Genomic DNA, 17,180 nt, shown 5'->3' on the forward strand with positions numbered 1-17,180 from the left:
TGGCTGATGACGGCCCAATCCCTAGCCTCTTTGCCAGGGTAATTTTTGCCCGCCCTATTATTTTTCACTATTTATTTGGAGAATAAAGTACTTACAGGGTTGAGGACGACAGTGAAGAAAAGTTCTCCTCCTTGGATACTCTTATCCAGCTCTTTAGGACCCCCTGGATATTCTTTGTAGAAATGGTGTGAGTGAAAAGCCCACAGGTTTGTCTTGGGAGAACCTGAAGGAAAATGAAAAAAGTAAGGAAAAGCTTTTTTTTCAATCAATTTGTTGAAACTTAGCTTTTGCTCATGGAAGATGATGCACAAGCTAGTGAATTATTCAGGTCTAACTAGTGCCTGGACAATCTATCATACTCTAGGTAAGAGAAGGTGATGCTAATATGGAAGGAATAGTGAAGAAAGTTGAAGAAATATTTTAAAACTAAAATGGGTGTTGTGTTATTTTAGCTACTTGTCTGTTTTAAATATCAAAGTGAGTACTTCTATTATGAGGCCTAGTAGGTTCTAGCATCTTAAGAGATTAAAAAAAAGAAGTAAAAATGAGACTTTAAAAAAGTATTGGATTGTCACACTATACTGTAATCCTAATAGGCAAGAATTTTAAGAAAATAGTTTCTGCCAAATTCTGCCATGCATTAGAAAATGAAGTCAATTATCAACTCAATGTGCTTCTTAGGGAATGACATTTTAAATTAGAATGAATATTTGAGACACAAATCATAGTATCTGTTCTCGTCTGAAAGGACTACTGCAGGCTATAGTAATTACCTCAGATTCTAAGTGTGAAGCCTGCCAGTTCCTACAGTAAGAAAGAGATTATCCACTTGGCTTGTTACTTTTAGAAAGTGTAGCAACAAAATGATAAAAGGTCATTTAGTAAAAGATCTTCTCTTCATCCTTTGTATATATATTATCTGCTTCAATTATATACACTTGTGATAAGATTTTTCAAATTTTACAGCCTTTTGCAATTATAAAAGGTGTGAATTAAAGTTGTGCAAGATGGTAAAGCCTTAAGCAGAATATGTTACAATGACTTCATGGTGACCTGTGTTTGTCACTATACATTTGAAGTAGCAGAACATTAACGAGTATACTTCAGAGAGCTACAAGTGCTACAAAATCATATAGGGGCAGGTCTTCTGCTTATTGTCCTAAGTAAATCAATCTTCATGTTTTATGTCTTTACTCTTAAAGCACATTTGGTTCAGTAAGTGCTTTCAAAATACTACCTGTCCAGGACCTCACATGTTTTGCAACCCTGTAGAAATACACTAGTTTTATTTATTTATTTATTTATTTATTTATTTATTTATTTTAGTTTGAAGGTGTATTAAAATAAATTTTCATCTAGCCCTTGGACAGTATTATATAATACTGGTTATATAATACAATCTATTGTATAATCTAGTCCTTGGACAGACAGCTCAATCAGTATATCTGCATAAATCAAAACTCTATACATCCTATTTATGTTGGTAAGTTGGTAGAAGTTATATCCTTAGAAGCTATTTTATCTTAATAAAATAGTTACAAAACTTTTGTTTAAGCACAAAATATTAGCTCTGACGATGTCTATGTTTAAAAGCATTATGCATCCTCATGATCCTATCTATACACAAAAACAATAACAAAAAACAACTAAATACAAATGCATTCTAACGGAATTAAATTTATTTCCTAACAACTATTATAAATGTAATATTTGGAAATTAAAAATGAAATTTTGAATTTGGAAAACATTTGGAATAAATAAATGCTTTATATAGCATTCATTCATTTATTTTACAAATATTTATTCCAAACTCTATGCTAGCCCACAGAATAGTTAGTTAAGTGCTAGTGGAACTAGCTATGGACTCTATGTTAATATGTTGCCTGGAGTTAGTTTTATGCTAGAATGCTAGATCCATATGCTAGTTCCATGCCAGTCCATGTGAGAGAGCAGAAAGATATGTTTTCTACTCTTGAAGGATTTAAGCTATATTGGGGTAATGAGAAAGACTCAAAAGCTAAATAATAAAATGCTAACATGTGTTAAACGCCATTTAACATTTTAAAAGTGTATGACTATGACTGAATCACTTCTAGGGTTCAGTTTGAGTATTTTGCTTGGAAAATTATAGGATATATACAGAGCCATCTTTGGGACTTGATTGCCTAGCTGATTCTATGCAAAATGAAGAGAGAAGCAAAAAGATGTTTGAATTTTTTCTATTTCTCAAATTGTTTGAATTTCAATGCAGTGAAGAGGAAGTGGCAGGCTTTACCCTGCAACTGCAGGAGCACTACTCCTGCTGAGAGTATGAACCCCATAGAGAGCCCTAGGGGAGTCAGTGGACCACCACAGGAGGCTAAGGAGATGATCAGGAGTGTGGTAAGGGTCATATTCCACTGCCTTGCCCCATAAATGCAGTGGCACTGAATGATGGGCATGTTCCTTGAAACAGCTTTCTTATGCTACAGAAAGGATGAGAAACATTTTTAGGCATTCTGCTGTGGACTGCCCCCTAGAATTGGTTCTGGGAATGTATCAGTATCAAAGTCAAACTTTGAGATGCCAATGAACCTCTGGGAACCTTATTGCTGCTGAAAATAATGGAGTTGATTATGAAAGCCATGGTCAACAAGAATCTTGGCCAATGGGAACTGAAGCCAATATCCTGTACCTAAGGCTCAATCAGGAGCAACTGCCAACAAATACTTCTGGGGGGATATCAATAAAGACCACTTAGAGGGTTTACAGCAAGATTAATGATAGTCTCTACCAATGGGCATTTCCATTAAAATCAGTAAGTAGAGAGAATGTGTAGTCTAATTTCTTAGAGGTCTCTGGCTGATATGGTTAGGGTTTGTGTCCTCACCCAAATCTCATCTTAAATTGTAATCCCCATAATACTCATATGTCAAGGGAGAGACCAGGTGGAGGTAAATGAATCATGGGGACAATTTCCCACGTGCTGTTCTTGTGATAGCGAGTGAGTTCTCACGAGACCTGATGATTTTATAAGGGGCTCTTCCCCATTTGCTCTGCACTTCTCCTTCCTGCTGCCTTGTGAAGAACGTGCTTTGCTTCCCCTTTGCCTTCCACCATGATTGTAAGTTTCCTGAGGTCTCCCCAGCCATACTGAACTGTGAGTCCATTAAACCTCTTTCCTTTATAAATTACCTAGTCTTGGATATTTCCTCATAGCAATGTGAGAATGGACTAATATACTGGTTCTTTCTAGAGAGTCATATTCAACAACCAGGGATTAGAGTATAGAGTGCTGGTTTCCATCAAGTCTTGACTGAAGGAAAATGACTCAGTTGAAAATGCAATAAAACTAGGGGTCCAGAGACTTTGGTTAGGGCTCAAACACCTTAAAGTGTAATTGGTGTTTACATTCCTGATGAAAATACAAAATGATGTGTTGTAGGAATTCAGAGGAGAATAAGATCCCTGTAGGTATGAGTTAGGTATTGAGTTGCTATATACTAAGGTGCTTTGTTTTCAATTATTTAAGATATGGGACTTGATATTGAAGAATAAAAGGAATAGAAATAGGTAGACAGTGGCCAGAAAGTCTCTCAAGGTGGAAAGAATGACACAGGCATGGTAACAGCAATACTATTATGGAGTTTGGTTGGGGTGAGTGTGTTTCAGCTACAGGGAAATAGGAAATAGAAAGGTAGACAGTCCAGATGGTTTTCAGGTACCTGAAGGGCACATTAGGGGATATGGAACTGGAACTAATCAAGGTTAGGAAGGCCAGGATGAAGGCAGCATTTTAGAAAGATTAAAAGGTTGGCACTATGGGATAGACTGCAGTGAGGTGGTGGATGGAACCTGTAAATAGATAAAGTAGGAAGCAGCACCAGAGTTAACACATGAAAGTCAAGGAAGTAAATTAAGATGGTGGCAGTGGGAAAGAAAATAAAAAAGATATAAAGGAATTATTGATGAAATATAGACACTGATTGGAAGTGGTGGTGGGGGGATAGAATGATGTTTGAATTACAGAACTGAATTAAGGATAATAGCACAATCAATAGCTGGTTTGAAGGGAAGATTAATGAGTCCCTTTGAGTTGGATTTGGGAATGGATCATCAGAAAAAAATTGCTCTCATACAACAAAATAAGAATGTGATCTAAAGTTCACTCCTCAGTTCCCTATTTCTAGATGCATTCTCTCCCTAGGAGGGCATATTGGCTCCTGTGATCTCTACTTGCTTCTCTATTTGAATGGGCTCCTAGCCCTGTTTTCTCTCGCTTATTGTGTAATCTACTGTCTGCTGAACATTTCCCACTTGGAAACTGTCATCCAAGAGCCCACAAGCCAAATATAGAAGGTTTCCACAGATTGCTGCAAAAGCAGACCCACAGGGACAGTTCCATCAAAACAGGAAAGCTGTTAGAGCCTTGATTACCTCAGGATTCATGCATTTATAATATGGATAAAATGTGTTTTCAGGAGAAATAAAAAAATATAACCCAGGTCTTCTAAACTCCCTCTGGTCAGAATTCTGGCAGCTTGAGCCATAGTAAGTTCATTTTCAGTACAGAGGAAGGGCAGATTGGGATAAAATGTGGCCATTATGTCCCCGTCTAACATTTACAACAGTTTTATTGAGGGAAAAGTCAAGATGGGAGATTATCTAAGCTATATGTCTATCCATTCAGTAATTTTGCAGACATTGAAAACTGTCTGAAAAGAAATCAGTTATAACCTAATTCTAGAGGGTAGACATCTCTTCAGACATATCAGTTCAACAGAGTGTTGCAGTGGCTCATCACATAGTGTTCTTCTGTGGTGTTTCTTCCCAGTGTGTGATTCTAAATTAGGAGGCCCATTCCTAGCTTTACCAGGACTTTCTTAGGATTCTCTGATTTGGGAATAAATTAGGATTTAATTACTTACTTTTGGAGGTAGTAGCATATTTTGACAATATACATTTGCTGAAATTGTAAAAAACAAAACAGAGAAGCCCAGGATAGAATTAGATGGTGTATGCAAATGATTTAATTAACATCACCTGTCATTTTTACTCTGTATTATTATATGTTAATGATTTTGCAGGGCTTCACATGTGGCTTCTGGCTGCAAATGGTTGAGTTCTGTTTTTAGCCTGGCATGGTAAATAGAAGAACACAGTTTGACTGGCTTGTCAAAGAGCAGCATGGTTAATATAGACGGAGTTGGTGTTAGTTTTTCATACTGAATAACATTTTGAAGAAGTGATGTCTACTAAAAATTATCTGCAAGTTAAATGTAATTTTTTTTAGTATTTTAACATCAGTGCCTGCTTACCAGTGGCAATGTCAGTAACGAAACCTTTTTCAGCTATATTTGAAGAATTGAAAAGAAGTGATTTTAATTAAAACATCTTCTGCTTACATATGACAAGTATGCTTCCTGCAGCATGGAGATTTTCCTACATTTATGCTTCTAGCATTTGTTTTTTTCTTTCTTCAAGTGAGGAATGTAAATCTGGCAGAATTAGTTGTACCCTATGCATACCGGAGGAAGCTCACCATGATGTTTTTGTGGATAAAACCCCTCCGGTATCTAGCTGGTTTCAGATGTGGATATTCTTCAGTGCTGGTGATTTTAATATTCCAGACCTTCTTCCATGCCTCGTAAAGCTGAACATGTACAGGGTAGACGCCTGAATGGTGAGGGGCCACAGCGTAGCCCATGTCCGTCGGAATGCCGTGCTCCTAAGACCAAGCAAATGTTAATTAGAGCATGTAAAGATTTATCTTGATCCTATTCTTACACTAAGATTTTCAAATGTACTATAAATATATATGTTTAAATGCATCATTACTTAATTGTGTGGTAAAATTAAAGTGGTAAGTATTAACACCTCTAGATGTCATGAAGCCTGTTAGCCATTTCACCAGTCTTTATGTTGATGCATCTGTGTTTGAGGGGTGGTGAGACAGAACTAGTGATTTTAATGAATAATTTGAAAGAGCCTCCATTTTGCGCATCCTTGTTGTAGCCACCTGTTTTCCTATTGCCCATAACGTCAACAAGTTAAATGTTAGACACTTATTGCAAACAAAACTAAGCACTTCCCACAAAATAAAACCAATATTTATTAGAGGAACAGAACACATTCCAAGTTCATTAGGCTGCTGGTAAGATTTTATTTTGTCTGCTGTACAGTTTCTACCAAGTTTGCCACATTTCTGTTGTCCCCTCAGCATGTGGGCCAGTAGTAACAATGTTCCGTGCCTTCAGAGAAGCACACACTTTTGATTGGATAATGTAAAATTCAACAGAGTAATTTTTTTTTTTTTTGTTTTGAAGTAGAAGTCCTTACAGTGAAAGCTGAAGGTACTCAAACAGCCAGATATTCTGGGAACTTAGTTGATCTGAAGTCAAGCTCTTGTGCATAAAATGACTCTAGTTAAAAAAAAGGCATAGAGGAAAATTACACAGGAACACAAAATGAAATGTGTCCTTTACAAATAGAACACCCATGGCTTCAGTAGTTGACAGGTGTTTTTTTCCTCCAAAATTATTTTTTATTTTCCGTTTATATTTTTCAATTGCTTGGAAAAAAATCTTCAAAAATTCCACTCAAAGGGGTTCTTTTAAATTAATGACTGTCTTCACGCCAAATAACAATTTCACATACACAGAATCATAGTATCAGGCTGCTAAATGGTTTAAATTGCAGAAATATGCAGCCGACTGATATGGAAAAAGTTAGAGATATGGTTAGCTTTGTTTTTAAACCTAAACAATAACAGGAGGGGAAGAAAGTATATGAAGTGCCTGAATGCAGAAGGAAAACAGCTTGCCAATGGTTTACGATTACCTAAACACTTGTTCAAATTCCTGCATATGGCATAAAAGGCCCTCAAAATTTGGTCCCAACCTACCTATATAGTCTCATCTCCTATCAGCACTCATCACCCCAATTTCTGATGATTTCCTACATGTCACTGCTGCATACTGTACAGACTGTTTTCCTCAATTGGAATGCCCTTTTCTTATCTTGTAAACTCTGTTTATTGTTCAAAACTCAGTTCAGTCAGCTGTAGTTGAGGATGCCAAAAACGGAAGCCACCATCTTACTGCTGTGAGAAAGAGGATGGGTGGTATTGGAGGTTGAGTGGACCATTCCTGTGTTTCTGAAAGGTGGGAGGGAAAGTTTCATATTCTTCATTTTATTTGCATCATTTACAGAAATTACCATAACTACATAACCATCATATTTAGAACTCCACTAAAATTGAATTGAAATATTTCATTGCTTTTTTCCTACTGGTTTTAAAACTCAAACTAAAGTAATTTTTCCCCACTAGACATCCCTTATCAACACATAATTTGTGCTCAACTAAAGTGGTTGAAGGCTAGGGGTATGGTCGTAAAGACCAGATGAAGAAAAATGAATTTATACCATAAACATTAAAAAATGAATTATAGGTTAACAACTTTAAAAAATGTGCTGAAGTAACTTTATTATTTCTGTAGTGGTTATTAAATACTATTATTTTAAATTTCAACTTTTACATACAGGGGGTGCATGTGCAGTTTTGTTACATGGAAATGCTGTGTGGTGCTGAGGAGGTTAAAAACTTTTCGAAGAGTATAGGAAGAACCAAGGAATAAATTCACAATGACAGGAGCTATGTTATAAAATTCCAGTATCTGCAAATTTGTAAGAAATTATGCTGTTCAAAAGCTCAAGGTAGTTTTCAATACCTGCGAGTAGTCAGCTGTGTCTTAAGGACCCACATGGCATGAAAGGATGGCCCAGCATAGCAGAGACACTTCCCTTATTTTGGATTTAAAAATATTTGGCAACCAATGTATATACAGTTTTTACTTTTTTCCCCTAGCTTTAACACTAAAGAACTACTGTGATTTCTAATTAATTAATTAATTTATTGAGACAGGGTCTCACCCTGTTTCCCAGGCTGGTGTACGGTGGTGGTGATCATAGCTTACTGTAGCCTCAACCTCCTGGGCTCAAGCAATCCTCCTACGATAGTTAGGACTACAAGTGAACACCAGCACACCCAACTAAATGGGGCTTTTTAATTTCATCTTTTATTTGTGTGCTGGTGCAGTGTGGCATAGTAGCAGAAAACATCGCTTCTGGAATCAGACATATCTGGCTGTTCGTGCTCTCATTTACCAACTGCGTGGCCTTTGGCAAACAACCTATGAGCTCTAAGCCTTGTTTCCGGTTCTCTAAAATGCTAATCATAAGGGCATTAACTCAAAGTGGTTCAGACGTAATTTTGAAAGGCAGTTAGTATAGTTCTGGAAACATGATACACATTTAATGAATTTTTAAAATTACGGTTGTCATTACTACACTGCCTCTATTGTTTTTAGATGCCATGATCCTACCACTCAACTATAATGTGGAAATTATGAAACTACCAGGCCACTTATTTTCCACTAAAAGAGACAGACTGTATTTTCTACTCTCACTGCAGATTTTGGGATTCTTCTCATGAGGCTTCTGTGGTGAACTCTGACTTCTACCCCACGACCCCTTCCTAAGCCTGCTTCTCTTCTGATTCCTCCGAATATGCTCAGCCACTGCCAAGTGCTTCCAGCTCATGAGTCATTCAGTTAGTAGAGGGCCACTTTTAAATTCATTTTTGAAAAAGGTAACATACAGTTGCTCCCAAATTTGCATTCATCACCAGAGAGAACACCTGAAATGTTATTGTATAGAAAAGTTTGGGCTAAGATTGCAGGTAGTGTGATCTGGAAGGCAGGCTGTCATGTTTTAAAAGCTTTAGCCATCATGCTAAGTTTTTGGCTGATTACTCTCCTCCAGATTGTTCAATTTGTGATTAAGCACATATTGTTGTTTAATCTGCAGCAAAAAGTCTACCTTAAGAGTTAATTCTAATTAGTCTTTTCATTGATCCTTGATTGAAAGTAGATCCAGGAACTCTGGAATCTATGTTAAGAGTTTTCTAGTGGAGGACATGGTTCAGAAACACTGAGGAATATGGCTATGTAACTACGAAATGTAAATGAAATATTTGGAACACAAGTGGAATTAATAGTCTCAATAGTTGAACTCATGATTTCCACATCTCAGCCCTACCAGATATTCTCTTTCTCCAGGGTTTCTCCATGTCATTAAATGACACCATCAACCATCAACAAACAAGTTGCTGTGTTGAAAGATAGTTTTGACACCTGCTGTTTCCTCTTTTCTAAATCTAGTCCACTGCCATGTCCTATCAGTACTATCTCTTGTATATATCTTAAATTTAGCTACTTTTCTTCAATTCTATCATTACCATCACTCTAGTCGAATCCACCATCTTATCCCATTGCCTTTTGGCATAGAATTCCATTCCCTCTCTTGCTTCCTTCCAATACATTTCCTGCAAAGTAATATTTAAAAGATACAAATATGATTTTATGGCTGTCTACTCAAAATCCTTTCCTGATTTCCCTTTGCATTTAAATTACAAAATTCTTAGCATGATCACAAGCACTGCATATGATCCTTGCTTCTTTGTCTAGCCTCATCTTGCACCACCCTCAATCCTTCACTGAATTTTAGTCACATGAACCTTTCCCTGAAACTCACCAAGCACTTTTCTATCTCAGTATCTTCCTATATATGGTTTCTCCCCCTGAAATGTTTCTACTCCAAATCTTCACCTGGATAAATCTGAAGATAATTTATTCTGTCATATCTTCAGAGAAGATTTCACTGACAAGTCCCAATCTAAATGAAGTCGACATTAAGACTTCTCTTAGTAGCTTTCCTCGTTTTTTCATAGTACACAGCACAGTTTGTAAGCATGTATTTTTTGCATAGAAAAGACATTTATGTAATATCTCTCTTTTTCATTAAACAATAAGCTTCATGAAATTTAGGTTCCATTTTATCCACTGCGATATGCTCAGTGTCTTGCCAACAGCAAGTATTCAACAAATACTAGTGAAAAAGTACATGATCTGATTCTGACTACCTCCTTCTATTCCAGTTTTCACTTTCTCAATTATCTTCATTACACTGCCTGTTTGTCTGAAGAATAAACATATGGTAACTCACAGGGAAATTTTAATATCTATGTAAATAATACTTGAAAGCGTTTTTGAGACTGTAGTTAAAAATTATGAGGGCAAAGCAAAATGGCAGAATAGAAGTCTACACCATTTGTACCCCCTGCAGGAAGACCAAATTTTAACAACTATCTGCATACAGAAAAGTACCATCAGAAAAACAAAAAATCAGGTGAGCAATCAGAGTACCTCGTTTTATCTTCATAAAAGTTAATGAAAATGGCGTTGAGGAGGGTTGGAGAGACAATCTTGAATCACCAATGCTCCCTTTCCCCTATCTCCCAGCAGTGGCCATGCAGTGCAGAGGGTCTGTGTATGTGGGGGAGGGAGAGCACAGTGACTGGGGGACTTTATATTGAACTCAGTGCTACCCTGTCATAGCACAGAGCAAATCCATGCCGGGCTTAGCCTTTGCTCACACATGGAGGGAGCATTTGGACCAGACTTGGCCAAGGGGAAGTCATGCATGTTATCAGTTAGTGCTCGAGTTTCTTGTTAAATCTCGCCACCATGGGCCAACATGCTCTAAGGTCCGTGGTAAACTTGAAAGACAGTCTAGCACACAAGGACTGCAATTCTTAGGCAACTCCTAGTGCTGGGTTGGGATTAGAGCCAGTACACTAGGGTGGCATGTGACCTAGGGAGACATTAGCCAGAGCAGCTAAAGGATTGCTTGCGCCACTCCTTCCCTAATCCCAGGAAGTGCAACTCACAGCAATGAAAGTGTCTCCTTCCTTCTGTTTAAAGGGAGGAGAGTAAAGAGTAAAGAGGACATTGTGTTGCATCTTGGATACCGGCTCAGCCATAGTAGGACAGGGCACCAGGCAGAGTCATGAGGCCCCCATTCTAGGCACTAGCTCCTGGAGAACATTTCTTGACACACTCTGGGACAAAAGGGAACCCATTGTCTTAAAGAGAAAGATCCAGTCTTGGAAGGATTCATCACCTGCTGATTAAAGTGCTCTTGGGCCCTGAATAACCATCAATGATAGCCAGGGAGCATGCTGTGAGCCTTGGGCACTTGGGATGTGCTTACTACATGTGTGACCCAGCACATTCCCAGCAGTCGTGACTATGGTGAAAGACTCCTGTTTGAGAAAAGCATAGGGAAAAGTAAAGGGGACTCTGTCTTGCACCTTATGTACCAGCTTGGTCACAGTGGGGTAGAGCAATAAGCAGGCCCTTGGGATCTCTAATTCCAGGCCTAGGCTCTTGAACAGCATTTCTGGAACTTCTCTTGGTCAGAGGGGAACCCACTGTGCAGAGGGTGAATTGCCGGCCTGGAGGCATTCACCACAAGCTGACAGAAGAACCCTTGGTTTTAAGTGAACATTGCCAGTGGCCTGGCAGAACCCTGCCAAGGGCTGCTGGTGGTGATGCTCAGAGGGAGAGGCTCTTCTCCCTGTGGAAAGGAGAAGGAAGAGCAGGAAGTACTTTGTAGTATGGTTTTAGTATCAGCTTAGCCACAGTAGAACAGAACATCAGGCAAATTCATAATGTTTTTCACTCTAATTCTTGGCTCCCAGACAGCGTATCTGGACCTTCCTGGGGCCTGGAGGAACTTGCTACTCTGAAGGGAAGGACACAAACCTGGCTGGCTTTGCCACTTTCTGATTGTAGTGGCCTAGGGCCTTGAGTGAACATAAGTGGTAGCCAGGTAGTGGTTATAGTGGGCCTTGGACAAGACTCAGTGTTGTGCTGATTGAGTCTTTAGGCCTGACCCAGTACAGTCCCAGTTATAGTGGCCATAGGGGTGTTTGAATCATCATAATCCCAGTTCCAGGCAGCTCAGCACAGAGAAAGAGACTCTGTTTGTTTGGGAGAAACTAAGGGAAATGAACAAGAATCTCTGCCTATTAATCCAGAGACTTCTTCTAGATCTTCTCCAAGACCACCAAGATGGTACCTCTATAAGTCTGCAAGAACCACAGTGATATTGGGCTTGGGAACCAAGCATCTTCAAATATCTGAAAAGCCTTCTCAAGGACCAGCATAAACAAGCCCAGACTGCAAAGGCTGTAATAAATATCTAACTGTTCTATGCGCAGACACAGATGAGCATCTACAAGCATCAAGATGATCCAGGAAAACGACCTCACCAAATGAACTAAATAAGGCACCAGGGACCAATCCTAGAGAAATAAGGATGTGTGACCTTTCAGACAGAGAACTCAAAATGGCCATTTTGAGGAAACTCAAAGAAATTCAAGATTAACACAGATAAGGAATTCCAAATTCTATCAGATTAATTTTACAAAGACATTGAAATAATGAGAAAGAATCAAGCAGAAATTCTAGAGTTGAAAAATGCAATTGACATACTGAAGAATGCATCAGAGTCACTTAATAGCAGAACTGATCAAGCAGAAGAAAGAATCAGTGAGCTTGAAGACAGCCTATTGAAAATACACAATCAGAAGAGACAAAAGAAAAACAGAACAAAATGAAAACAACATAGCACACCTATAAGATCTAGAAAATAGCCTCCAAAGGGCAAATCTCAGAGATACTGGTTTTAAAGAAGAGGTAGAAAAACAGCTAAGGGTAAAAAGTTTGTTCAAACGAATAATAACAGAAAAACCTCTCAAACCTGGAGAAAGACACCAACATTCAAGTACAAGAAGGTTATGGAGCACTAAGCAGATTAACCGAAAGAAGACTACCTCAAGGCATCTAATAATCAAACTCTCAAGAGTCAAGGACAAAGACAGAATCCTAAATGCAGCAAGAAAAAAAGTAACAAATAACATTCAATGGAACTCCAATACATCTGGCAGCACACTTTTCAGTGGAAGCCTGACTGGCCAGGAGAGGGTGGCAATACATATTTAAAGTGCTGAAGGAAAAGAACTTTTATGCTAGAATAGTATATCTGGTGGAAATATTCTTCAAGCATGAAGGAGAAATAAAGACTTTCCCAGACAAACAAAAGCTGAGGAACTTCATCAACACCAGACCTGTCTTACAATAAATACTAAAGGGAGTTTTTCAATCTTAAAGAAAAGGATATTAATGAGCAAGAAGAAATCATCTGAAGGTAAAAATACACACTGGTAATAGTAGGTACACAGAGAAACAGACTATGATAACACTGTAATGGTGATGTGTAGATTACTCTTAAGTAGAAGGACTAAATGATGAACCAATCAAAAGTGGTACTACAAAAACCTTTCAAGATATAAACAGTAAAATAAGACATAAGGAACAACAAAAAATTAAAAAGTGAGGTGATAAAGTGTAGTGTTGTCTTTCTGTAGAGTTTGTTTACGCAATCAGTGTTAAGTTGTCATCAGTTTAAAATAATGAGTTACAAGACAGTATTTGCTACTCTCATGACAACCTCAAATCAAAAAACACAACAGAAACAAGCAAGAAGTTAAAGCACAAGAAAAAATTATCTTCACTAAAAGGAAGACAGGAAGGAAGAAAAGAAGAGAGTACAAACCCCCAAACAACCATAAAACAAATAACAAAATGGCAGGAGTAAGTTTCTACAAGTAAATAATAACATTAAATACAAGTGAACTAAACTCTGTGATTAAAAGACACAGAGTGGCTAGATGGATGAAAATATAAGACTCTATGATCTGTTGCCCACAGGAAACACACTTCACCTATAAAGATACACATAGACTGAAAATAAAGGGATGTAAAAAGGTATTCTGTGCCAATTGAAATAAAACATGAACAGGAGTAGTTATATCAGACAAAATAGACTTGAAAACAATTACTCTGAGAAGAGACGAAGACGGTCACTATATAATGATAAAGGAGTCAACCAAGTAATAGTATATAACAATTTTAAATATATACGCACCCAACTCTGGAGCACACAGCTATATAAAGAAAATATTATTAGTGCTAAAGAGAGATATAGACCCCAATACAGTAATAGTTGGAGATTTCAACACTCCACTTTCAATATTGGACAGATGTCCCAGACAGAAACTCAACAAAAATGTTGGACTTAATCAGCACTATACAACAAATTAATCTAATATATATTTACAGAACATTTCAACCAAAGGCTACAGAATATGCATTCTTTTTCTCAGCACATGGATCATTTTCAAGGATAGACCATATGTTAGGTCATAAAACAAGTCTTAAAACATTTACAAAAATCCAAACAATATCAAGCATCTTCTCTGACAACAATGGAATAAAACTAGAAATCAACAAGAGGAATTTTGGAAACTATACAAACTCAATGAAAATTAAACAATATGCTCTTGAATGATCAGTGGGTCAATGAAAAAATTAACATGAAAATTGAAAAATGTTTTGGAAAAGAAATGATAATGGAAACACAACATGCTAAAACCTATGGGATACAGCAAAAGCAGTACTAAGAGGAAAGTTTACAGCTGTAAGTGCCTACATCAAAAAAGAAAAAAAAAAACCTTCAAATAAATAACCTAACAATGCATCTTAAAGAATTAGAAAAGCAAGTGCAAACTGAACCCAAAAATAATAGGAGAAAAGAAATAATAAAGATCAAAGCAGAAATAAATGAAATTGAAATGAAGAAAACAATACAAAAAAGTCAATGAAACAAAAAGGATTTTTCTAAGATAAACAAAATCAGCAAACCATTAGCCAGATTAACAAAGAAAAAAAAGGGTGAGGACCTGGATAAATAAAATCAGATATGAAAAAGGAAGCACTACAACTGATATTGCAGAAATTCAAAGGGTCAGTAGTGGCTACTATGAGCAACTATATGCCAATAAACTGGAAAACTTACAGGAAATGAATAAATTCCTTGGCGTATACAGCCTACCAAAATTGAACCATGAAGAAATCCAAAACTTGAAAAGACCAGTAACAAGTAATGAGATTGAAGACATACTAAAACATCTCCCAGTAAAGAAACGCCCAGGACTTCATGGCTATACTGCTGATTTCTACCAAACATTTAAAGAAGAACAAAGCAGCAATCCTACTGAAACTATTCCAAAAAATAGAGGAGGAGGGAATACTTCCAAACTCATTCTATGAGGTCAGTATTATCCTGATACCAAAACCAGATAAAGACACATCAAAAAAAGAAAACTACAGGCCAATATCTCTGATGAATACTGATGCAAAAATTTTCAGTAAAATACTAACAATCCAAATCCAACAATACATTGAAAAGGTCATTTATCATGACCAAGTGAGACTTATCCTTGGGATGCAAGGATGGTTCAATATACTCAACTCTGGATCAAGGTGATACACCATATCAACAGAATGAAGGACAAAAATCATAACAATCATTTCGATTCATTCTGAAAAAGCATTTGATAAAACCGAACATCCCTTCATGATAAAACCCTCAACAAATGTGGTATAGAAGGTACATACCTCACCATAATAAAAATCCCTCTATGACTGATGCAAAGCTGGTATCATACTGAATTGGGAAAAACGGAAAGGCTTTCCTCTAAGATCTGGAAGACAACAAGGATGCCCACTGTCACCACTGTTATTCAACATAGCACTGGACGTCCTAGCTATAGCAATCAGAAAAGAGAAAGAAATGAAGGGCATTCAAGTTGGACAATAAACAGTTAAATTATCCTTGTTTCCAGATGGTATAATCTTATATTTGGAAAAACCTAAAGACTTCACCAAAAAACTATTAGAACTGATAAACAAATTCAGTAAAATCCAAGATACAAGATCAACCTACAAAAACCAGTAACATTTCTATATGCCAATGGTGAACAATGCAAAAACAAGTCAAAATGTAATATAGTAGCCACAAATAAAATTAAATACGTAGGAATTAACCAAAAAGCGAAAGAGCTCTACAATGAAAACTATAAAACACTGATGAAAGAAATTAGAGTGCACCAAAAAAATAAAAAGATATTTCATGTTCATGGATTAGAAGAATCAATATTGTTAAAATGTCCATACAAAACAAAGCTATCTACAGATTCAATGAAATATTTATCAAAATGCCAATTATATTTTTCACAAATATACAATATAATCCAAAAATTTATATGGAACCACAGAAGGTCCAGAGTAGCCAAATCTATCCTGAACAAAAAGAACAAAACTGGAAGAATCACATTACCTGATTTCACATTATACTACGGAGTTATAGTAACCAAAACAACATACTACTGGCATATAAACAGATACACAGACCAATGGAATAGAACAAAGAACACAGAAACAAATTAATACACATGCAGTCAATTCATTTTTGACAAAGGTGCCAAGAACATACACTGGAGAAAGGACAATCTCTTCAGCAAGTGGTGCTTGAAAACTAGATTTCCATGTGTAGAAAAATTAAGCTGAACCCCTGTTTATCACCAAATACAAAAATCAAATCAAAATAGATTAAAGACTTAAACATAAGACCTCAAACTATGAAACTACAATAAGAAAACATGGGGGAAACGCTCCAAGACATTGGTCTTGTCAAAAATTTTGTGGGTAATACCCCACAAGCACAGGCAACCAACAAAAAATGGACAGATGGGATCACATCAAGTTAAAATGTTTTTGCACAGCAAAAGAAACAATCAACAAAGTGAAGAGACAGCCCACAGAATGGGAGAAAATATTTGCAAACTCCCCACTTGACAAGAGATTAATAACCAGAATATATAAGAAACTCAAACAACTCTAGAGTAAAAAAATCTCATAATCTGAATAACTAATGGACAAAGGGCTTGAACAGACATTTCTCAAAAGAATACATACAAATGGCAAACAGGCATTTGAAAAGATGCTCAACATCATTGATCATCAGAGAAATGCAAATCGAAAACTATAATGAGATGTCATCTCACCTCGATTAAAATGGCTTTTCTCCAGAAAGACAGGCAATAACAAATGCTGGAGAGGATGTGGAGAAAAGAAAACCCTCATACGCTGTTGGTGGGAATGTAAATTAGTGCAACTACTATGAAGAACAGTTTGGAGGTTTCTCAAAAAACTAAAATTAGAACTACCATATGATCCAGCAATCCCACTGCTGAGTATATGCCCAAAAGAAAGGAAATCAGTGTATCAACTCTCATGTTTGTTGCAGCACTGTTTACAGTAGGCAAGATTTGGAAGCAACCAGTGTCTATTAACCGATGAATAGATAAAGAAAATTATATATATATATATATA

At 36.9% G+C, this 17,180-nt stretch overlaps 1 protein-coding gene across 3 annotated transcripts in view; it reads right to left on the reverse strand.

Moving 5' to 3' along the window:
- Positions 1-17,180, reverse strand: part of LOC108528882 (bifunctional heparan sulfate N-deacetylase/N-sulfotransferase 3) — a 220,154-nt gene that overhangs the window by 108,894 nt on the left and 94,080 nt on the right. For all 3 annotated transcript variants that reach the window (XM_017870891.1, XM_017870890.1, XM_017870889.1), the window contains exon 5: positions 5,522-5,707. In XM_017870891.1, coding sequence (XP_017726380.1) covers positions 5,522-5,707 — 186 coding nt within the window. The remainder of the gene's footprint in view (positions 1-5,521; positions 5,708-17,180) is intronic.

The sequence above is a fragment of the Rhinopithecus bieti genome, unplaced genomic scaffold (genome assembly GCF_001698545.2).
Source record: "Rhinopithecus bieti isolate Rb0 unplaced genomic scaffold, ASM169854v2 scaffold_5846, whole genome shotgun sequence".
Taxonomy (NCBI): domain Eukaryota; kingdom Metazoa; phylum Chordata; class Mammalia; order Primates; family Cercopithecidae; genus Rhinopithecus; species Rhinopithecus bieti.